A 21,522-nucleotide genomic window follows, 5' to 3' on the forward strand; every position below is an offset into this window, starting at 1 on the left:
TGTGTGAACTCTATGGAGTTCGAGAAGTTGACCTGCCATAACCTTGTGCACCACACATGTGCATTATAGAACCGATACATGACAAACTCAGCATGGCACAACTGCACACGCTGTGACTGAAGGGGATATACTGTACAAGGTTTTGAAGACCTCTGATTTGACCGTGGCTAAAAATAACGACCCGACAACACCTCCTTCCTTCCTTCCTTCCTGCCTGCCAGTGTGGGGCTCTTGTGAAAAAGAGTCATTTTTATGAAAAGGATTGTTAGCTAGTCTGGATGCAGTCAGTAACACAGGGAGTCGCATGATCAAACTACCAATGCCCTAACATGGTGTTCATGTCACATAGAGGCCACTGTGAATCTAATTCCTGCCGAGAAGCATTGACAGTGTCTCACTCGAAGGTCCGCAGCGGTAATCTGCATTGACAATGTCTCACTCGAAGGTCCGCAGCGGTAATCTGGTCATTCGCTTGTCCGTTATTTGGTTTCTCCACCTGAATGCAACCAGAGCAAGTTTATTCCCACCCTGTATTCAAAAATCACAGGAAAGAAATCAGTGCAAATCTGGAGACTCCGGATAAGAGACCGTTTCCTGTCCGATTACCCTAACCAAGCCCCACTGTGGTGAGGAAGTGATGTCATCTCTCTGAGATGTTTACACAGCACAAACAGTGCAGCGCAATCGCCATTCTGAACTACATTGTTAATCATTAATCATAGAAGTGCACTTGAATCACACACCCAGATAACTGATAAGCAGTCACACAAGGTTATATAAAAAAAAAAAAAAAAAAAAAAAAAAAAAGAAGAGGAGAACATTGAGAAACATTTCTCTAAGTTCTGCTCGCCTTTCCTGTGAATCACTCTGTCACCTCCCATTCCTCCCAGTATTCGGACAGCACTGGCTTACCCTCCACCCTGATGCACTCATCGTGTTATTAAAACAGGTGCAGGCGTGCCTCAACGCCTCCCCTCCTCAGGGATCAGCTCTGAATCACAGGCACAGCTGCACCCTCCCACAGGCTTTCACAGCACCCACAATCCTAATGGATCAGAACAGGACAGGCTTTCACAGCACCCACGATCCTAATGGATCAGAACAGGACAGGCTTTCACAGCACCCACGATCCTATAGGATCAGAACAGGACAGGCTTTCACAGCACCCACGATCCTAATGGATCAGAACAGGACAGGCTTTCACAGCACCCATGATCCTAATGGATCAGAACAGGACAGGCTTTCACAGCACCCAGGATCCTAACAGAGGCATCAAAATCTACACGATCAAAGTCAACGAAAACTTTTGTATAATTTAAGACATTGGTGTTCAGTAAACACTGTGCCTGGTTTTCTCTATTAGAGAAAGCAAGAGCGTGCCATCGGTTAAAAGAAATCAGCACACAGCCTTGAGCTGATCACTGGGTGAAACGCATTAAATCTCTCCGCACAACCACAGCGCATGTGGTTTCAGGAGAGCTGGGTACTGAAGCCTGGCTGGGAGGCTGCCAACAGCTCCAGCACTTTCCAGTGTTCCAGTCCTCGGGGCAAAGGGAGAGAGAGCCAACCCTGCTTTCAGTCTACCAGCCGCAGCTTGATTAAAAAGGGAGGTGGCTTCAACAATCACTGGGCACAGGGGAGCTTCTGTAGAGCAAACACACGCTGCAGAACAACTGCCCACCAGAGGAGCTGATCATCTGTCAGAGAACAGAAGACTGTGCCGAGGATCACAGGAGTGGTGCAAACAATAAAAATAAAAGGAGAGCCGAACTACTCCTGCAACAACATATTCTTGCATTTATCCCACGCACAGGCCTGTGCAAGTGCGTATACATTCTCTTGAATGGCTGTTTGTAACACACAGCTATCCGGAAAAGATTTAGGACAGAAATCATTTGCAAGCGCATGTTTGTGATTTACTGTGTTCAGCAAAACACCCAAACCAATTTAAAATGCATCCAACCCCCTAACCTCGCGGAAACACAGACAGCAAAGCAGACGGCACTGCCAGGAGTGAGACCACGCAGGGCTCAAATTCAATTCTGAAGCCGAATGCGCGTTGTGTGCGTGCGTCTGCGCTGGTGTTGAAAATAATAATAAAATGTAAATCCCTCTCCTGTCGGGGCTTAAACATCCTCTTTGGAAAGATATTAAAAGCCTCATTTTTATCTGGCTCCAAATTCAGACACTGCTGTAACCATGTTTTTAACATCAAAGTTAGAACCATACTGGGAGGCGAGGTTCTGTGTTCTTCACATTGCTTCGGGAGTTCACACACACACACACACACACACACACACACACAGACAGACACACACACAGACACACACACAGCACACAGTATAGGTGGGGCACCAGTGTACCCTCTTCTCACTGTACAGATGTAAACAGTGCTGGTCTCAGTGTCGGTTCTGCTCCAGCATCACTCCTTTACAGCTCTGTCCCCAGCGTATACACTTTCCGACAAGCAACCCACAAGATTGACTCATGCCCCCTTTAATTCAGTTTCACAATGTAAAAACAACAACTTGTACAGAAATCAGAAGCAGCCGAACGCCACTGTAGCTGCATAGCACAGCTCGTCTCCAAGCTAACCCACAAATGCATGCTGCATGGACAGAGTCTGGCCACTAACTGCAGACTTGAGAGTCGAGATCCATCCTAATAAAACAGCGTTATGCAATGCAGCGTTCCAGTGATTATATAAGGCTTTTATACAAGCCCTGCAGATAAAAAAGCAGCCTTTTCTTTACTTCTTTTGCCTGCATTGAAGATGTTATTGAATAACCTACTTCTGCTGGAACAGAGCCCAGCACACCATGCTTGACTGCTTTCAAAAGGTTGAATTTCAGTTTTTGTTTATTAGACACAGCGACCGCACGTGCTGCTCGTTCTGCTGAATCGCCCTCCTCTGCTCTGGAATCCAAGGGGGGTGTTAAACGATGTTACAAAACAAAAAGAAATAGGTCATATTAAAATGCATTTTAAAATTGTAACAAATAGTAATTTCCCCACAAAATGAACAACCTACTGGGAATCCAAGGAGGAGCCATTTTGTCAGTTGGTGGTGCTGGCAGCAAGCTAGCACCATCACTGTAAAGATAAAGGAGGAGGTGTTGGCTGAATGAAAACACTGCCAAGAGTTAGAGGAAAGCAAGGGGAAAGAAAAGGAAATGTGACATCTCTCTCTCTCCTTTCTCTCACTGTTTCTCTCCCCAAAAGGCAGCTCAAGGCTTTCTCTCAATTCTACAATACACGACAGAGCTCTCTCTCAATTCTAGAACACACGACAGCTCTCTCTCAATTCTAGAACACACAAAAGAGTGCTCTCAGTTCTAGAATACACAACAGAGCTCTCTCAATTCTAGAACACACAACGGAGCACTCTCAGTTCTAGAATACACAACAGAGCTCTCAATTCTAGAATGCAGTACACAGAGCAGTGGATCCTGGGAGCAGACTATATGCAACACTAAAAGTGCGAGAGTATGAGGGAGCGTGTGTGTCTCTGGTGTGTGTGTGTGTGTGTGTGTGTGTCTGTGTATCCAAAGTGTGTATTCAGCCCTACTGCTTCTTATGACCTATTTGCAGTGACAGCTCCCATCACAATGAAGAGGAGACTGACCTCGCTCCCGTCACATGACCCCTCCCTGGGGCCACCACAGACTAGCTCAGAGCCCATCCAGTCCGCACGTCACATCAGACCTGCTGAGCGGGCATCAGCAACACAGCGCTGGGAGAACGGATGCAAAACAGAGGAGCAAAAGACACACGCTCCCACCCACGCACCGCAACACAAGAGACTCTGCATGCAAATCAGAAACCAACTCACTGGAAAACCGATGCGCGGCTCTGTGTACCCTATTTATATAGATTTATTTTTAAAACGCCCTTACGATTGGAAATAGCTTCCGACAGCATCATAAATCTTTAAAAAGGATCCTTTTCAGCGTTCTACCACATGACGTTCCTTAAAGCTGTAGTGGTCTCCGTGTCGCTCTCAGTTTCACAGTCCCTGCGTGTACTTTGCAGCCTTCATCCCAGCTTCAACTAAAAGATGAACTTGCACCGCTGGATACACAGGCAGCACCCGAAAGACCCCTTCGCTATGGGGGAACAAACTTCAAACCAAATTAGCACGTCCTCGTTGCTGATAACAGTGGGATGTTAGAATCTCAGCTCAGGAAGCACTTTACAGGAAACTCTTCCCAGGGCTGCCATTTCAAACACAGGGCCGGCTACACTGCAGCATCGCATTGTCACTACACCCCTGAGTACCAGGGCTTTTAAATCATCTGCTATGCCTTTCACACTTTGCAACTATTCTCTGGGAATGCATTTATTTTTTTGTTGGATCCGGACTTGACTTAGGCAAGACTCAGAGCCAGACTGCGAAGTGTAAAGCCATGGCCTCAGCCCATCACAGCAGGCAAGGAGATGACTGAATAGTGGCTTGCTGGGGCGTGACACTGTCCGTGCCGGGGATCGTCGTGTCGTGAGTCTGCGAGCGCGGAGGGGAGGGAAGTGGTCAGTCTCAGACACAGCAGGTGGGAAGCAGTGGCTCCCGCAGAGATCAGCAGATGGAAAGAGAGGATCACCTCCGAGCCGCACCTGCTGGGACTGCATAGGAGAGAGGAGAGAGACAGGACACAGGCTACTACCCCCCTCTCAAGAGACTGAACTAACAAAACGAAGAGACCCACGCACTGCCAGTGAATGAAACTACCAGCTTGAACGCCAGAGATCACTACAGTACACTGCACTGCACTGCACTGCACTGCACTAACTCCCATGTAATCTCATTTAGGTGCATCCTTTCAAATTCATTTCCAATCAGAATTTAGAGAATGCAGGCAAGGCTTAATTAAATTGTGGAAAATGAAAATGTCTGGGTTCTTTTAATAATGCCAAAACATGTGTTATTTTCACAATCGGACGGCCCTCGCTGAAGCCAGCGCAATCACAGCTCAATCTACTCTAACGAACAGGACGGCCCTGGCTGAAGCCAGCGCAATCACAGCTCAATCTACTCTAACGAACAGGACGGCCCTGGCTGAAGCCAGCGCAATCACAGCTCAATCTACTCTAACGAACAGGACGGCCCTGGCTGAAGCCAGCGCAATCACAGCTCAATCTACTCTAACGAACAGGACGGCCCTCGCTGAAGCCAGCGCAATCACAGCTCAATCTACTCTAATGAACAGGACGGCCCTGGCTGAAGCCAGCGCAATCACAGCTCAATCTACTCTAATGAACAGGACGGCCCTCGCTGAAGCCAGCGCAATCACAGCTCAATCTACTCTAATGAACAGGACGGCCCTCGCTGAAGCCAGTGCAATCACAGCTAGTGCTGTACACTGCTGTAGGCTTCCAGAGCCGCAGACAATAGAGTCAGTGTCTCACGACGCAGTTACTTTTACCCCAGAAACCGCGCACTGTTCTTGACCCCTTGGCAACTCTTGTATTCATTACAGCATCCCAGGGGAAGGAAGGCAAACAGATCACGCAGAGAGGCCGATTAACAGTATTGACAGACCGGGCCAGTTAAAACATCAAGCAAAGACAGTGATCTATGGTGTCACTTCATGGGTTTCACTCAATTTGACAGGGAGAGGCTTGCGTACCCGAGGAAGTCCGAAAGATAAACCCAGCCTCTGTAAAGGAGTAACCCCACCTGACAATGCTTATATCCAGGGAGACGGAGCAGGAAATCTTACCTTAACCTGTTCACGCGTCCGCAGAGGCGATCGAAGGTGATGCTTGTGTTGCATTAAAACTTCAAGAGGCGGGCCAGTGCGATGCATTCAGCACAGGCATTAGCTGAAACATTTAGACTCTGGATTTTAGATTTGATTTACTGATTGAGGGGTCAAGGGTGAATTACAAGAGACTTTTCACTGCAGTCAAATAGTATGGCTGGGCAATTAAAAAAAAAACACCATTTTGTTTAGCCATCAGTAACCTCAATCCATCCACTGTATTCTTCACTTTGATCAGTGGAAAACAACCCGGTTCTGGGAATAGGCGTCACATTTAAAAAATATTTTGAAACTTCCAGTGAAGTCAGTTTTGAAACTTCCCTTTAAATTCTGTACGTCACTATTTATTAGTCACAGAACTGTGTGTCAGCAAGACAACTCGAACTAGGCAATAGGCAGTTCCCTATTAAAAAACATCCACACCAATAAAAACTGGATCTGAAAAGTAAAAATCCAAAAAGGTGGTCGAACGTTGCCTCCCTTTTTATATATTTAACAGCACCTCAAAGCCCTGACCTTCAAAAGCTTGACAAAAAGAGACTTGAAGCATCTGCAACAATAAAACAATATGAAACCCACAGCCTGTGAAACACTCAAATCTCAGGAGGCTCAAGACTCTTCTGAACAAGCTGTCAAAGACCCAAACCAACAAGCCCCAGGTAACCATGGAAACCACCATCCCAATCATCTCAAGTATTTCAGCCATGAGGAGGAGGAGGAGGAGGAGGAGGAGAAGGGAGGGGGTGCTGCCTGTTCTAAAAGAACTCTTAATTAAAGCAGCACAGGACAAACCACACTGCTTCCGCAGGACTAGGAGAAAGCAGCACCACAGACGCTGCTCCACGCTTCTTTAAAGCTGAAGAGAGATATTTGCATGGCAACCCTGTGCTGTGTGCCTGAAGGAGTTCAACAGTTCAAACCTCGGAGGCAAACGAGACACATTCCTCCTGCTGAACAGGGATTCTACAGCCTCCCAGTCTGAAGACTTGAATGGCAAACAACCTCACCCCCAGCACAATGCCGTGGCTGCATGTGGGACGTACTGGGTGTGCTCTACTGGGTTGTCTCAGTGCCCAAGACCCCTGGTCATGATCAGGTAAAACATTTTCCAAAGTCCCAGTCCCTCCTCCATTCAATTAGGCTACGGGGCATTTGTCCAAAAACTTCAGAACACTTCCACAGAAAACGATTCAAAACCTAGATCAACACAACATAGGAGGCTGTGTGGTCCAGTGGTTAAAGAAAGGGGCTTGTAACCTGGAGGTCCCCGGTTCTAATCCCACCTCAGCCACAGACTCATTGTGTGACCCTGAGCAAGTCACTTAACCTCCTTGTGCTCCGTCTTTCGGGTGAGACGTAATTGTAAGTGACTCTGCAGCTGATGCATAGTTCACACACCCGAGTCTCTGTAAGTCGCCTTGGATAAAGGTGTCTGCTAAATAAACAAATAATAATAACAACAATAATAATAATAATAATAATAATAATAATAATAATAATAATAATAATAATAATCTTTTCTGGGAATGCCTTCTCCAGTGTGCTTGAATTCAATTCAAATTCCTTGATTTAATATTCTCTTGTCAAATATTCAGTCAATGCACCAATGTAAAAAGTAACAGGTAATGAAATCAGAAGTCGTCACAGCAAAACGTGGGTCTATTCATATACTTAAAACACAGACTTGCACATCTTTGGAATCAATTACACTTCAGTAGAGCAGAGAAGGCAGGTACTGAGCAGAGACATCAGCTCCCTGCACGCTCCGTCCGAGTGACTGAGTAAAAGCCTTCACACATGCACTTGCAAGATCCCTTTTAGATAAATGGAGCAGCAATTACATTGCAATGCAATTCACCAGCCAGCAGAAATCCATCATCCCAGGCCACTCCACTTCCAGAAGCTCCCTTGTGGTACGGTTTAATTCATATATAAAATTACACATCTTAATTTCTCTTTCTTCATTTCTACCGAGGCTCCCAGATAATCCTAATAATTCAAAACTCAAGCCAGGAGAGCAGTCTGAACAGGACAGGCGGTCTTGCACACAGCTGAACGTGCCGAGGTGTGGTTCAGTACACGTGGTCTATTATTTTACTACCCAGCAGCTATTAAACAGCGTCTGTCTGGCTACTCCCTCAGCAATCAGTGAGATTAATAAGGCACTGCCCATCCCAAACTACTGGAACAAACACGCACTGCTACAGGAGGCATGTCGGCAGTGGCAATGCTACGGGTGCAAGCAGCTACGACACTGAACGCACTGGAAGGCTGCGTGACCCACGTGGTGATCACAGATCTGTTCGTGCTGGTTTTGTTTCAGCGTTTTGGGGGGAGTGCTTTACTTTATCTACATCGTGACACACACAGACACAGACACACACCATCCTTCCATCCATACAAGAAACCAGTCCTGTGTTCTGCAGGCTTGTAGATAAAACATGTGCCTGTAATTGCACAGCTCCAGAATTCGATTGAAGTGGGTTCCAATCCCTACATCCAAGCCTGTTGTACTGTCAGGGAATAGAGAACCATCTAGCACAGATGAAGCTTGCAGACCTCGGAGGACAGAGGGATGAAAGATGACTATTGTAACATGAAATAAAAGGATGACGTGCAGGAGTGCAGGGAGGCTGCATGAAAACAGCGCGACACAGTTTCCAGAGAGCGTGAAAGACAAGGGCTTGCGTTATTCTGTAGGACGGCAGCGCACTCCGCTTCGAACGTCATGTTCTGCAGACACATGCTATTGATCTTCAAAAGACGGAAAGATAAATCGCTTCCCATTCAGGGCGCAGTGCATTCCATAGCATCAATCTCACAGCATGCTGTGGAGCCTTCCCTGGTTCCTGGAAAGAAGTCAAATAAAAAAAAACCAAAAGACAGCAGCCTTCCGAGAGCCGATGTCAGGGAGGATTCATCCGCAACTCATCTGGGAAGTGCCGTATGTTTTGGAACAATGGAATGTTTTATTAGATTCAAACAGAACATCCAGATGACAAAAAAAGGGAAGTTAAAATGGAAGTTACTGTAGCCTGCAGTCATGGAAAATTCCAAACTGCCAGGGCTGTTTACCAAGATCAAGCTTAAAAAAAACAAATAAAATAATGAACAAGCTGGCTATATCGGTTACCATGCTCAGGTTTCTAAATGCAGTACAGCAGTAGGTAGGTATAGTACTTTGGGTGTAGCATGATAGAAAACAATTAACCATGAACCTGTCGCAAAAGAGACAGCGTATCTCTCTCTCGGTCTTTCACCCCTATTGAAACATCTTGAGTTCCCCCATCTCTCCAGAGCAGATGATGGTTCTTTTAGACAGCTCAGTGGAGCGGACTTTAGTGACAGGATGGACTGAAACGCACAGGATGCCTTTGAAGAGCAGGTGAACGCAACCAGTCAGCATGGGAATCAAACACAAGACAGGAAGGTATATTTAGACGTCATGAGGCACGGCAACTGTTTGTTTAAAATAAACATGTACTGTACGCTTCAGTAGCCTTATTTTTAGATTTAGAGGAGAGTGAGGGAGAGAAAGAGATTATTCAACTTCTGTCAACAGAGCAGCCATGAAACAAACTTTCAAGGGATCAGCACAGCCCGGAACTGGAAAATCACAGCGTTTTAGGAAAGGGACCATGCTTTTGTTTTTAAAACCGCCCCACCAACTCCCAATCAAAGCTCTGTGCTCTCTGTGCTCTCCCCTCTCATCCCTGCATCTAGAGCTTAGCAGCCACCTGGATAGCTGAGCCGATTAGGGCTGGTTACATGACCGCGGCCAGATGATCCAGAGAAAAAAATAGAACCAAATCAAAAATGAGAGAGAGAGAGAGAGAGAGAGAGAGAGAGAGAGAAAGAAAGAAAGAAAGAGCGCGCGCCTTGTTACAGGGGAGGAATCCCATTGCATTTTGCAGAGAAGTCAGTGCTGTCAATAGCCCCAGGATAGAGGCGGATGAAGACGTGCAGGGTGTCTCTCAGCTGGACCGCAGAGCCAGGGAGGGTGGGATGATGTGTTCAACACTGAGCAGGTACTGCCAAGCAGGGGCAGATGCAGAATCGCACACTGCCCCTCCCAACAGCGTGTCTAAACCCTACATAAAAAGGCCACCCTGAAGCCAAGAGTCACGCCTGTTTAATCTTCTGACAATCCCACCAAGAGGCAAATTGGTTTGCAGTTGGTGGATTCACACACACACACACACACACACACACACACACACACACACACACACACACACACGTCAAGTGAAATCAGATGGTCCATGCCAGAATATTAGTTTATTCTTAATGACCAGGAGCTTGAGGTTAAATTAATTGTTCCTCCGTTATTGCTGTGTAAACTACAGACTCAGGCGTGACTTCATGTCAATTCATTTCTCTCTGACCAGCCCTTGTAATCAAACAGCTGCAACACTTCTCAGGGAAAGTCCGGACTTCAGGGAGTAATAACCAAGGCGTTAAAATATTTTTTTCTTAGCCCTCATTAGCATAACAAGTCCCTTCTCATTTTCAGCAACGGCATTTTCACTTTGGCACTTGGTCCTTTATCCTGCCACAACACCACAGAAGAACTTCCTGTGCAGCAGGTATTATGACCCCCCCCGGCAGTCCTATATACAGCTACAGGGCTTTGGTGTTTCAGGTGGGGTCCGATACTCGTCGCACAGGGAGTGAATCTACAGTGTGGTGGCAACACAGGTTAAAAACACAAAGTCTGACCAACCAACCAAACAAACAATCTGCAGAGGGAATCACACACTGTTCCTGTATGATGGCTGCCTTCGTTGCAGGCTGGGGAATAGCAGTCCAGCCCTATGCAAAGGCTCTTAAAGAGGGATTAGAGTCTGCAAGTTTGTTATTTTCAAGAGCGGGGCTCTAATCTCTCCACAGAAGAGAGGGATTTGCACAAATGAGCTGGACTGCGGCCCCCTGAGCTCTCCTCCCTCCTCCTCCTCCTCAGTCTGTACCAGCGATTGCGAAGCGAATAACGCAATAAAAACAGGACAGCCGTTTCTGATCCAAGAACAAACACCAGATCACTTAGTCCTCAAGATTGCTCAAGGGGGTTTTATTGAGTTCAAACTGAGAGCAAAAGGGAAGACTGGGATCACTGGACTGGAAAGGAAGAGTGGCCTAATCGTTAGAGCTGCAGGACTGGGACAGAGTGGGAGGATGGGAGTGCAAGGCAGACAGCCTAGCAAATGTATATCAGATACATTGTTGCTTCATTTATTTTGGACTTCTTAAACACTGCTGCCAGCTTGATCACAATAAAAATGATTTTGATTGAGTCGCTGTTTAATTCGGATTGTCTGCTGCACAGCAATAGCTGGCTTCACAGAACCGGATTCACACTAATGTTACCTTAGACAGGACACAGTCTATGATTACTACTAAATCAGACTCTGGGAAACAGACACGATTCCTCCAGACCCTACACCAATACTGATGCATCACAGCCGGACTGAGAGAAATGCTTCATTATGGTGAAAGAAACGTACCAAGCCAGCCAGCACTGGCATTTCACAAGTTCTACCTGCTAAAGAACTTCACGTACAGGATTTAAAAGCTCAAGAGCCCAGAAAGCCATCTTTCATATCCTGGAATTAACACTAAGCCGAGAAAGTACTGCGCGAGAGAGGGAGAGAGAGCGAGAGAGAGCGAGAGCGAGAGCGAGAGCGAGAGAGAGAGAGCTGATCAAGGGTGGCTGGAAATTTCACAAACTGAATCATTTGCAAGGGACTTTCTCTCCGCAGAGTGACTGGAAGAGCTCAGGAAGTAGCTAGTGATCTGTTCTCCGAATCTGTTCACACACAGCGGTTTCAATTCCTTCTGCAGCTACTCCCTCGTCCTCTCACATCGAAACCGCACAGCATGGAACCACTGCTTCAGAAAGACAACGGCACTTCAATTCACTTTCATACAGAAAGCAAAAGCCCATTTGCTCTCTCTCCAGGTTACACTGCATCCCTCCCAGTAGTACCTACCATTGAACCACACTCCCTCCCTCCCTTCCAGTCCCTCAGCAAATAACCTGCATCTCATAATGCATGACTGTGTTCTGCACGGATTCACAAAGCAACACTGCACAGCCTCCAGATCCTTCGAGCGAAACACTAATCCACACAACTGCGTGAAACTTTGTACCTTGCACTTTGAATACCGAGTACAAGCAATGTTAGAACAGTTAGTGATCTTGGGTAAAAGCCCATTCTTGGGTATTTGAGTCTCCAGTTACAGCTACTGCTCTCTTGCAAGGCAGCGCAGTTTGAAGGTTACGTTGTGCAGGTTCATATCGTGGGCGGGTTACAGTTTGCAGCTCTTGCAATATATTTCAGTGGGTGGACAGACTAAACAAAATGTGAAATCTCTGCCATAACACTGTCAGTACAAGCCCGTTCCTCAACACCTTCCACAAAAGTTAGGAGTAGAACTCTGCAGCCCAATTCATGATATCCCTTTAGGAGTTAAACAGACCAGCGCTTGCCCAGAAACCCTTTTCCCTCTCTCTCTGCTCTCGCTGTGCACAAGATGGCGTTCGTTCCAGCAGCCTGGCGATTACTGACACATTAAAAGCACGTCCTGCTGCTGAGGGCGACACACACTAATTGCTTCGGACAGCAGGGACTTCTTTCAATGGGCTTCCCATTGCTGCTCAGATTACCAGCACTGCATACAGACCTACCACGAGGACTGACACACACACACACCTATCCACAGACCTACCACGAGGACTGACACACACACCTACCCACAGACCTACCACGGGGACTGACACACACACACACACACACACACACACACACACACACACCTACCTACCTACCTACCACGAGGACTGACACACACACACACACACACACACACACACACACACCTACCTACCTACCTACCACGAGGACTGACACACACACACCTACCTACCACGAGGACTGACACACACACACACACACACCTACCTACCTACCACGAGGACTGACACACACACACCTACCCACAGACCTACCACGAGGACTGACACACACACCTACCCACAGACCTACCACGAGGACTGACACACACACACACACACACACACACACACACCTACCTACCTACCACGAGGACCGACACACACACCTACCTACCTACCTACCTACCATGGAGGACTGACACATACACACACACCTACCTACCTACCCACGAGGACTGACACACACACACACACACCTACCTACCTACGAGGACTGACACACACACACACACACACACACACACCTACATACCACGAGGACTGACACACACACACCTACCACGAAGACTGACACACACACCTACCTACCATGATGACTGACACACATAGTATAAACAAAATGTAATTTAGACATGACATGAAAACAGTATAAAAACAGCCATTTCCTCACATTACGTTTCCTTTTTCAATTATGCATTTCTTTTTTTTTTTTTAAACCCAATTGCTTGAACACACACGTGTTTGGTAGGGTGATCTTTAAATCAATGTAAAATATAAAAGTATTTAAAACAATCTAGATTAAAGGGACGATTGCTTAACTGTGTCTTATTACCAACGTATTCGTATTGCAAGATTTAGTGTAAAATACTAGAACGATAATTCACACGGTCCGCTTCAAAGAAACACAATGTGAGGAAACGGCTAGTCACTCGAGCTAGCTTGTGCTTTGACATTGTATACTGTTTCGATTTCTAAAAAAAGTAGATAATTTATAATACCGAAAGTCTACATTTAAAACCCTGGCGATGAATAAAATGAATAGCTATTGCATATCTGAAGTGTAAAGTCATTTTACAAAAATGTGCTTTTATACCAGGTTGCGACCCCCCACCACAAAAGAAAAAAAAAAGAGCCGATGATTCACAAACACAAGGAATTAAGAGGCAGCGTGCTTTTCCAGTAACCTGGCTTTCCCACTGTGACTGGCTGCAGTACGTCTATCCTTCAGAAGATAAGACGTGCTGCAAGGCTTGTGTCCTGTATGACGACAGCCAGGAGCGGCACGTTTGTGACGGGACCGTCTACCTTTAAGAGGGAGTTGATTTTAAAAGCGCATGAAGAATCATCATTATAACTGTGTGAAACTGATCAAGGCAAAGGCTGTCAAGCAAGACGCATCAAAAGAGTAGCAATCACTACACCCCATAAACACCTCTGTGACTTTAAAGCTAAGAAGTGCTTCTCAGAACAGCTCACGCCCTTGCAGGACCGTATTCTGATTTTGAATGGATGAGACCTGGATGAGGCAACAGGATTCAAAATGTGAGGAAAACCTACAGAGATTCTAACCAGGCACACGAGTGTATACACGCAATTGAGAGGACCCTGCGTCCAGCCCAGTTAACCAGAATGGCAACTGCTGAATATGTGTCTGTTACCTGGGTCGGTTCTACAGCTAGTTCCGTTACTGAGGCCCAGACAGACTTTACTGGGGTTCAGAATGTGGGAAAGGCAGATGCACAAACCCACAGTTTTGTTCGTTTCTAACCCTGCATACTGTTGGCATTCCGATTTTTCTTCCTTGTAATAAAAAGCACAGCTTCTTTCAAGTTCAGAAACGCTTTCAGCAGTTCAAAGGGGTATTCAGGTGTTATTTAATCATGCAAAGGCAGAGAACATTAAAAAGGATGCGGGCGGGTGTGGAGCAGGTAACAGGCTGTGATCTGACCCCAGAGAGACAGGAGACGTCCGACGTCCTTTCCCATCGCTCAGGGACAGCTGCAGAGCGGAGATGAGGAGGAGCAGGGCACCGTCCAGCAGGGATGCAACCCAGTGCCAGGCTGACACCCAGACCGCAGCTACTGTGGGTTTCAACCCCTTAGAGAAGCACTTCAAAAAGATCAAATGCACATCACACAGAACACTTTTAAAAGAGACACTCAAGGCAATGATCGCTCCAATATCCTGTTGGGTATGGGAAAGCAGTTTTGCACTCAACATCTGAGCAGACTGCAAAGCTGCGTGCCTGAGAGATTTCGGTTTTCGTTCTGCTTGCTCTGCAGTTCCATTCACCCACGCGCTTCGCTGGCAACACATTCTGAAGCGCGGTGGCTGCAGCTGGGAAGGGGACGCGGGTGTTTTGACACTACAGGAGGCTGTGCCCCCTCAGACCCCACCTCTTTCTCCTCACACAAGTGGGCTGCCAAAGCATAGGGAGCACTCTAAAAACGTGCCTCAGATCCACAACCGCTAGCACACCAACGGAGTGTATTAAACACAAACGCATGACCTAGCAGCTTCCCCTGTTAGAGAACTCAACACATAACCCCAGGGCGAGCACATGAGCCACCAGTTTTAGAAACGCATTGTAAAAGAGAGCCTGCAGCTGCAAGCCACCTGCAGTATTTGCTTAAACAAATTCAGACTCTTTCCATACATTTCCTTAACTATTAACACACCTAATAGAGCTGAAGTCAAAATAAACTCAGTGACAAAGACAAGCATTAACAGGAACATATGTTAAAATGTCCTTTAACAGAAAGCTAGGCTGTTTCTCTAAATCTGCTGTATTTTAGAGGAAGAGGGAAGGCTTAGGAAGGAACCACAAGACCCAGATTAATGGCTTCCCTTTCCAGCGTGCATCACAAGCAGAAAGATACAGCATACAGAACACAGCGCTCGCCAGACTGACCCTTGTTAACCTGCCTCACTGTGTGCTGTGCTCTGCTGTTACAGAACATGCAGCAACCAGCCCTTGACCTCTGGTGTTTACAGTACAGTGCAGGGCTGCAGGTTTTAGGTGTACAGGTAGAAAGGGGTTGAATTGTACATTTTCCTGACTGGGAAAGTCAAACAATGCCAGTTGCAGCGAAATTATCCGAACGCTCCCCTGGGTGCCAATTAGTGTAGTCTTACTGTGCGATGGTTTACAAAACAGAAGCTGTGAGCGATCAGTCACCAAGCAGAGACTAGACTACAGGGCCACTACAGAGGGAAGGGATTCATAAACCTGTGGAATAACAAAACCAGGGCCCTCGTTAGGAAGGTGATGATGAGCTCATCCGGTTTCCTGACAGAACAGATGGAAATAAATGACTGTCCACTGGAGCACTGGAATATAGGGAACATGGGCCCTGGACTGCATCAGAACCAAGGAGCCTCCATGTTAACTGAAGCTACTGCGTCGCCATCAATTCATTTCATTCAAACTGTGGTTCTGAACCCATTCAGTGCCATTGTCCTGCTCTTTCAATTCTCTTCCAATCGGTCCTTTCGAAGTCCTGTTACAGGAACCAATCACAAGCCGGCCATGCTTTCCAAAGGCTCAGTTGAAACACATCCCTGGAACTGTAAGAAGGAGGTGGTGAGAGGGGGGGGGGGGGGGGGGGAGGGTCTGAAGTCCTTCTGGAAACTTCCACTGTGTTCAAAACCAATGACATTTATATAAAAACACTGCAGAGGAATCTCAAGCGAAGAGGAGCCCAGTGTCTTTAACAGCACTTGGAAACAAAAGGAAATTCTTTATCTCCAGTATTAGAACGAGCTACTCTGTACCGCCCTCCTTTTAATCCCATCCCACTGCTTTGGTGTCAAAACCTTTGAAACATACAGCTCTAGCTGCACAGCGCACCCGAGACAACCGCTCTCCCTCTCAATCACACGTCTTCGAAATGATTTCCCAGCTGGGTAGCACAAATAAAAACTAAAAAGAAAACACTGATTTTAACAGCTTTGCCTCCAGTGCAACTGTCTGCAATTTTTAGAGAGATTGGAACTAATTGGATTGTAGGTGGTGTGTGCCTGAACAAACAAGAGCGGCTTGCCTGTACCTGTGTACACAGCGCTCTCTCTCCCTCCTCCCTCCCTCTCTCCAAACCAGGCCAGCTACAGCTTTCCACCAGCGCCTCGCGTCAACAATAGCAGCTGTGCCAGAGAGGAAGAGGGAGAGAGGACACGCATGCAGACACACTGTAGCACAGGAGACAAGAACAAAACCAATTCAAAATCACCCAATATGTGGAGTGTCTATTTTAATCTCATTCCCACCAAATTCCATCTCATCTAGTGCCAGCTCTGAATAACTAGCGAGAGAGAGAGAGAGAGAGACACAGACAGAGAGACAGACAGACAGAGAGAGAGAGAGAGAGAGAGAGAGAGAGAGAGAGAGACAGACAGACAGAGAGAGAGAGAGAGAGAGACACAGACAGAGAGAGAGAGAGAGAGAGAGAGAGAGAGAGAGACACAGACAGAGAGACAGACAGACAGACAGAGAGAGAGAGAGAGAGAGAGAGAGAGAGAGAGAGAGAGAGAGACAGAGAGTCCTTCAGCTAAAGCTCTGTTTGCCCAGTTTCTTTGATTTGTAATATGTTCTTTGACATATCATTGCACACACAGAGGACTGAGATTTACATGTAGATTTAATGAGAACGGATGGGAGAGAGTCTGCGTGACGTGCTTCCAATGAGAATCACGGCCAAGGAGCACCCACCGACCCATGAAGGGCAGCTGCAGAGGTGAAGAGAGGAATCTGGAGCTCAGCAACAAGGCAGTGGGCTGCATAGCTCAACAGGTTAAGCACACGGCAGCACAGACTTGGGTTCAAGTCTTAATTCTACCAGTTTCATCATACCAAAGAGACGTGCATTTACATGAACACTGTTACTGGCTAAAATAAAAAGTCTCGTTTTGACAAGACAAACGTGCAAGTCATTTACTTAGTATTTTTTCACACAGATAGCGGTTTCAGTTATAAACACACGTTTTCAAAGAAAACAGACAAGGGGGGGAATGCAGACTCCACACATATCTTATATATCACATGGTTAAAGCTGTTTGTGTTGCTTAGTAATACATACTGCAGCAGCACAACCTGTGATCGTGTAGAAACAGGTTTAAATGAATGTTGGGAGTTGTTTGTGGACCACCTGGAGTTTACTCACAGACCTCAGGTTGGGAATCACTGCCCTAGAGAGAAGGAGTACAGCGGCCAGTGATTCACAGAGTACACAGAGAAACACCCCAAGGGCAGCGTGCAGGCAGCAGCACATTATCTCACTCCTTCATTACACTCCCAGGACACAGAACACACTCCAGGAAAAAGAACCTGCTTCTTCAGTTAAACAAAACGATTTAATAACAGAGACATACTGGCAGTGTGGCCTAGTGGTGAGAGAAGAGGACTGGGAGGGAGGGAGGCAGTGTGGTCTAGTGGTTAGAGCTGAGGGACTGGGAGGGAGGGAGGCAGTGTGGGCTAGTGGTGAGAGCAGCGGGACTGGGAGGGAGGGAGGCAGTGTGGGCTAGTGGTTAGAGCTGAGGACTGGGAGGGAGGGAGACAGTGTGGGCTAGTGGTGAGAGCTGAGGGACTGGGAGGGAGGGAGGGAGGCAGTGTGGCCTAGTGGTGAGAGCAGAGGACTGGGAGGGAGGGAGACAGTGTGGGCTAGTGGTGAGAGCTGAGGGACTGGGAGGGAGGGAGGGAGGCAGTGTGGCCTAGTGGTGAGAGCAGAGGACTGGGAGGGAGGGAGGCAGTGTGGCCTAGTGGTGAGAGCAGAGGACTGGGAGGGAGGGAGGCAGTGTGGCCTAGTGGTTAGAGCTGAGAGACTGGGAGAGAGGGAGGCAGTGTGGGCTAGTGGTTAGAGCTGAGGGACTGGGAGGGAGGGAGGCAGTGTGGGCTAGTGGTTAGAGCTGAGGGACTGGGAGGGAGGAGGCATATAAAATCGATATGTTCCAAGGAGAAAGTCACACTCACTGGTGTTTTTCTTCAAAGGCAGTTTATACAGGGTAAAGCTTTCAGAATGCTAAATCTGCCAGACTCTCGACATGGAATTCACTTCACCTCGTTCCTCTGAAATCATTTTTAGGCAAGTCATTAATTGCATAATTATCTCCCTCTAAAACCTTTCCAGCTGCTTTGCCAGACTGCCTTGCCCAGCCTCAGACAGTGTAAGATACGTGCTTATCGGGGCGTGTGAAACCAGCCATTACAGGAGATACAGTACGCTGCAGTGCGGTCGACTACAAGGATGTTGTGCAGGATTACAATGCTAGATATTACAGCGGCACGGCTGCTCTCTCACAATCACGTTCCTGAGGAATGCATCCTGAGAGCCTGTACAGCGCTGTAGATTAAGATTCTCTTGGTTCAACAAATAACATCCCGCAGGCGCCAGCAGCGCGGACCCGACACTTAAGAAATGGCACAAAGTCGTACGCTGTCTTGGAATTAAGAAATCACTGGACCGCTTTCAGTTAGCAGCTCAGTCAGAAGCACATGCAGCTCAAATTCTCGTCAGAGGCCATGACGGAGAATGCAGATCAAATCTTAATATCAGACGCTGTGCAGCGCGCCGCTCCCATCACAAGAACCAGTCTGCACGTCGCTTTACAGACACGCACCGGACTGCCAGCGGTTTGCTGAGCACGTGTACTGCGAGTCTAAACGCGACTGTGTTCGGGGACTCGGAAAGCAACGGTGTCAGCTTTGACAGATTTCATTGAAATTCCTAAAATGAGAAATGCTTTGTTGACTATAGAAGCGCTTCTCTTTACCTGGCAGAACTGTCTCTATATCTAAACAAGGGGGAAACAATAGCAGAGGGTCACAGTGGCAGTCCGGGTTACACGTTAACCAATGTATCAGTGTTGAGCAAGTTGAAATCGGGTAAAAGCCATGTTTGTTTTTAGAAGCGATCAGGAGGAGGGAGGGGCTACTGTAGAAGTCACATGACACGCCGAGTTCCTTTCCTCTTAATATGGAAGCAAAGACTTTGCCAGCATTCCATTTGAAAGGGTCGTTTTATTTGTAAGAGGCGCTACGGGTTACATATTAACTGAGGAGGGGAATTAAAAAAAAACAGACAAAGGTATTCACTTTTCCACCACATCACTGTAAAAAGCCCCATTACCTGCAAATAAACGTGTGAAAGAGCTTTATTTAATGTACAGTATTCCTTTAGGGAGGTAGGCTTGTTTGTTAATAACTTCACCTGTATTCATAAATAACCGCATCTGACACTGCATATGCAAACAAGAGTTATACTGCATACGCCGTTTAAAAAAATAAACTCCTACGCGCTGCCTTGCATGTGGAAGAGATTCCCGGGAGTGGTCGCATCACCTTCATTTCAAGAAGATAACGCATTTTTCCAAACAACGCCACTCAGATTTTGACTAACTGCCAGAATTTTGTCGTTTCGTTTGATCTCTGCAGCGACAGTACCGCATTAGAGAGATTGTGCCAGTTTAGCTCTGGAGGGAGCCGTGCACGCCGTAGCCCAGCAGCATAAACAACACACACACCACAACATCAAATCTTATGAATGTGTACACAAGTTACTAAATGTCGCAGCGCGGTTTATATACGGTTAGCAACAAACAGCAAATCCGAGGGCGGCTTTGATCGAATATGTATTATTAATAATAATATTATTAACACGAGGAATTGTATTTATGTTTTCACTAAAAGAATAAGGTGGGTCGGCTCTATACAAAACGCCGCATAGCGCAGCGGGCGTAGATTTAAATGCAACAAACAGTTATTACATTACTGTACAGAATACAAAAATAATGACATCGAGCAACTTAATATATAAAAATGCACTGTCGCCGCAGATTAGGACAATGTAATAAAACGCATTTTACAATGCAAATTTAAATAAATAAATCACAACGGCAATTCTTTAAAAAAAAATCTAAAGTATATTTTGCTGCTTACCTCAATGTATCCGGCCAGAGCTGGGGCTACGATGCCCAAGATTAGAACCGACAGCGCCGGTATGCTCCCCATGTTTCGCCTCTTCACCAGGCAATTCACTAGATTAACTTTCGGGTCTATAACAGCCCCCTAGACTAGATTCTCCCCGCTGGAAACACCTGTACCTACCGCTGTTACAGGGTTGCAATCGTCTGAAATATTAATGGTACCAACAGCACGCTACGCTAGCACAACCCCAACAATCCTACACTTCACAGCTTGATCAGCTTCGCTCTCTGAGGCTCGATCACAACTGGACCGCTATAAGCACCGCGGGCATCTCTTACCTCCCCGGAAATCGTGTCACATGAGAAAAAGCTCCTTGTATGGAACGCTCTCCTGTTGGACACGCCCACTCCTGTTGAAACTCGCACTGGCTGGTTCTAAGCCACGCCCCTTTTTAAAGAGCGCTTTGAACAGATAAGGAAAGCCACACCCTGTCGTTCCAGAACCCCCCCAGGGCACGCCCCCTGGTGTCCGTGGCTGGAGAGCCGCGCCCATTCTTCTGGTGGCACGCTGCAGAACACAGTGCAGTCAAAAGTTTACATACCCCAATGGAAATTTATAATTTCAAGAAATTTCTCGTGACCAAAGATTTCTAGGAACAATCTTTTGTAGCAGAAGTTTTGCTTTTGTGGATGAGGGAAAAAATGCTCTTTTATTGAGATTTGCCATCTAACAATACACCCATTCTTTTTTCATACATTTTACGTTTCATTTAAAATACATTTAAAAACACCAAGATAATTGTGCTTTGTACAAGGTTAAAACAGACACAGATTAAAATCAACATGATTAAACCCGTGCTGCTTTAAAAGTGACTGGAAAAAATAACCATTTATAAAAAAAAAAAAACAGTGTATGTGAGGGCCGGGGAGTGCTCTCTTAAAAGGTTCAAAAGGTGAACATAAAACAGAACTAAACAATACACTTAAACTACACAACTAAACTAAAGGGACAGAGGCAAAAGGGACGGTGTACAAAACTGTCAAATCAAAATCAAATAAAACATCCAAAATAAATCAAAAACAAAAGTCAATAAAACTGAAACAAAAAGAATA

The 21,522-nt window shown here is 46.5% G+C and overlaps 1 protein-coding gene across 6 annotated transcripts in view; it reads right to left on the reverse strand.

Annotated features, from left to right (window-relative positions):
* The window catches only part of LOC117397428 (amyloid beta precursor like protein 2), a 45,852-nt gene extending 25,115 nt beyond the window's left edge, over positions 1–20,737 (reverse strand). For 4 of the 6 annotated variants that reach the window (XM_059009717.1, XM_059009715.1, XM_059009713.1 and 1 more), the window contains exon 1: positions 20,423–20,736. In XM_059009717.1, the coding sequence (XP_058865700.1) occupies positions 20,423–20,494 (72 nt within the window). In that variant the 5' untranslated portion in view covers positions 20,495–20,736. Of the gene's footprint in view, positions 1–20,422 lie in introns of all 6 variants that reach the window. The other 2 variants (XM_059009716.1, XM_059009714.1) reach the window with 1 other exon arrangement.
* Positions 20,738–21,522: the final 785 nt, after the last annotated feature.

The sequence above is a fragment of the Acipenser ruthenus genome, chromosome 39 (assembly GCF_902713425.1).
Source record: "Acipenser ruthenus chromosome 39, fAciRut3.2 maternal haplotype, whole genome shotgun sequence".
NCBI classification, from domain to species: domain Eukaryota; kingdom Metazoa; phylum Chordata; class Actinopteri; order Acipenseriformes; family Acipenseridae; genus Acipenser; species Acipenser ruthenus.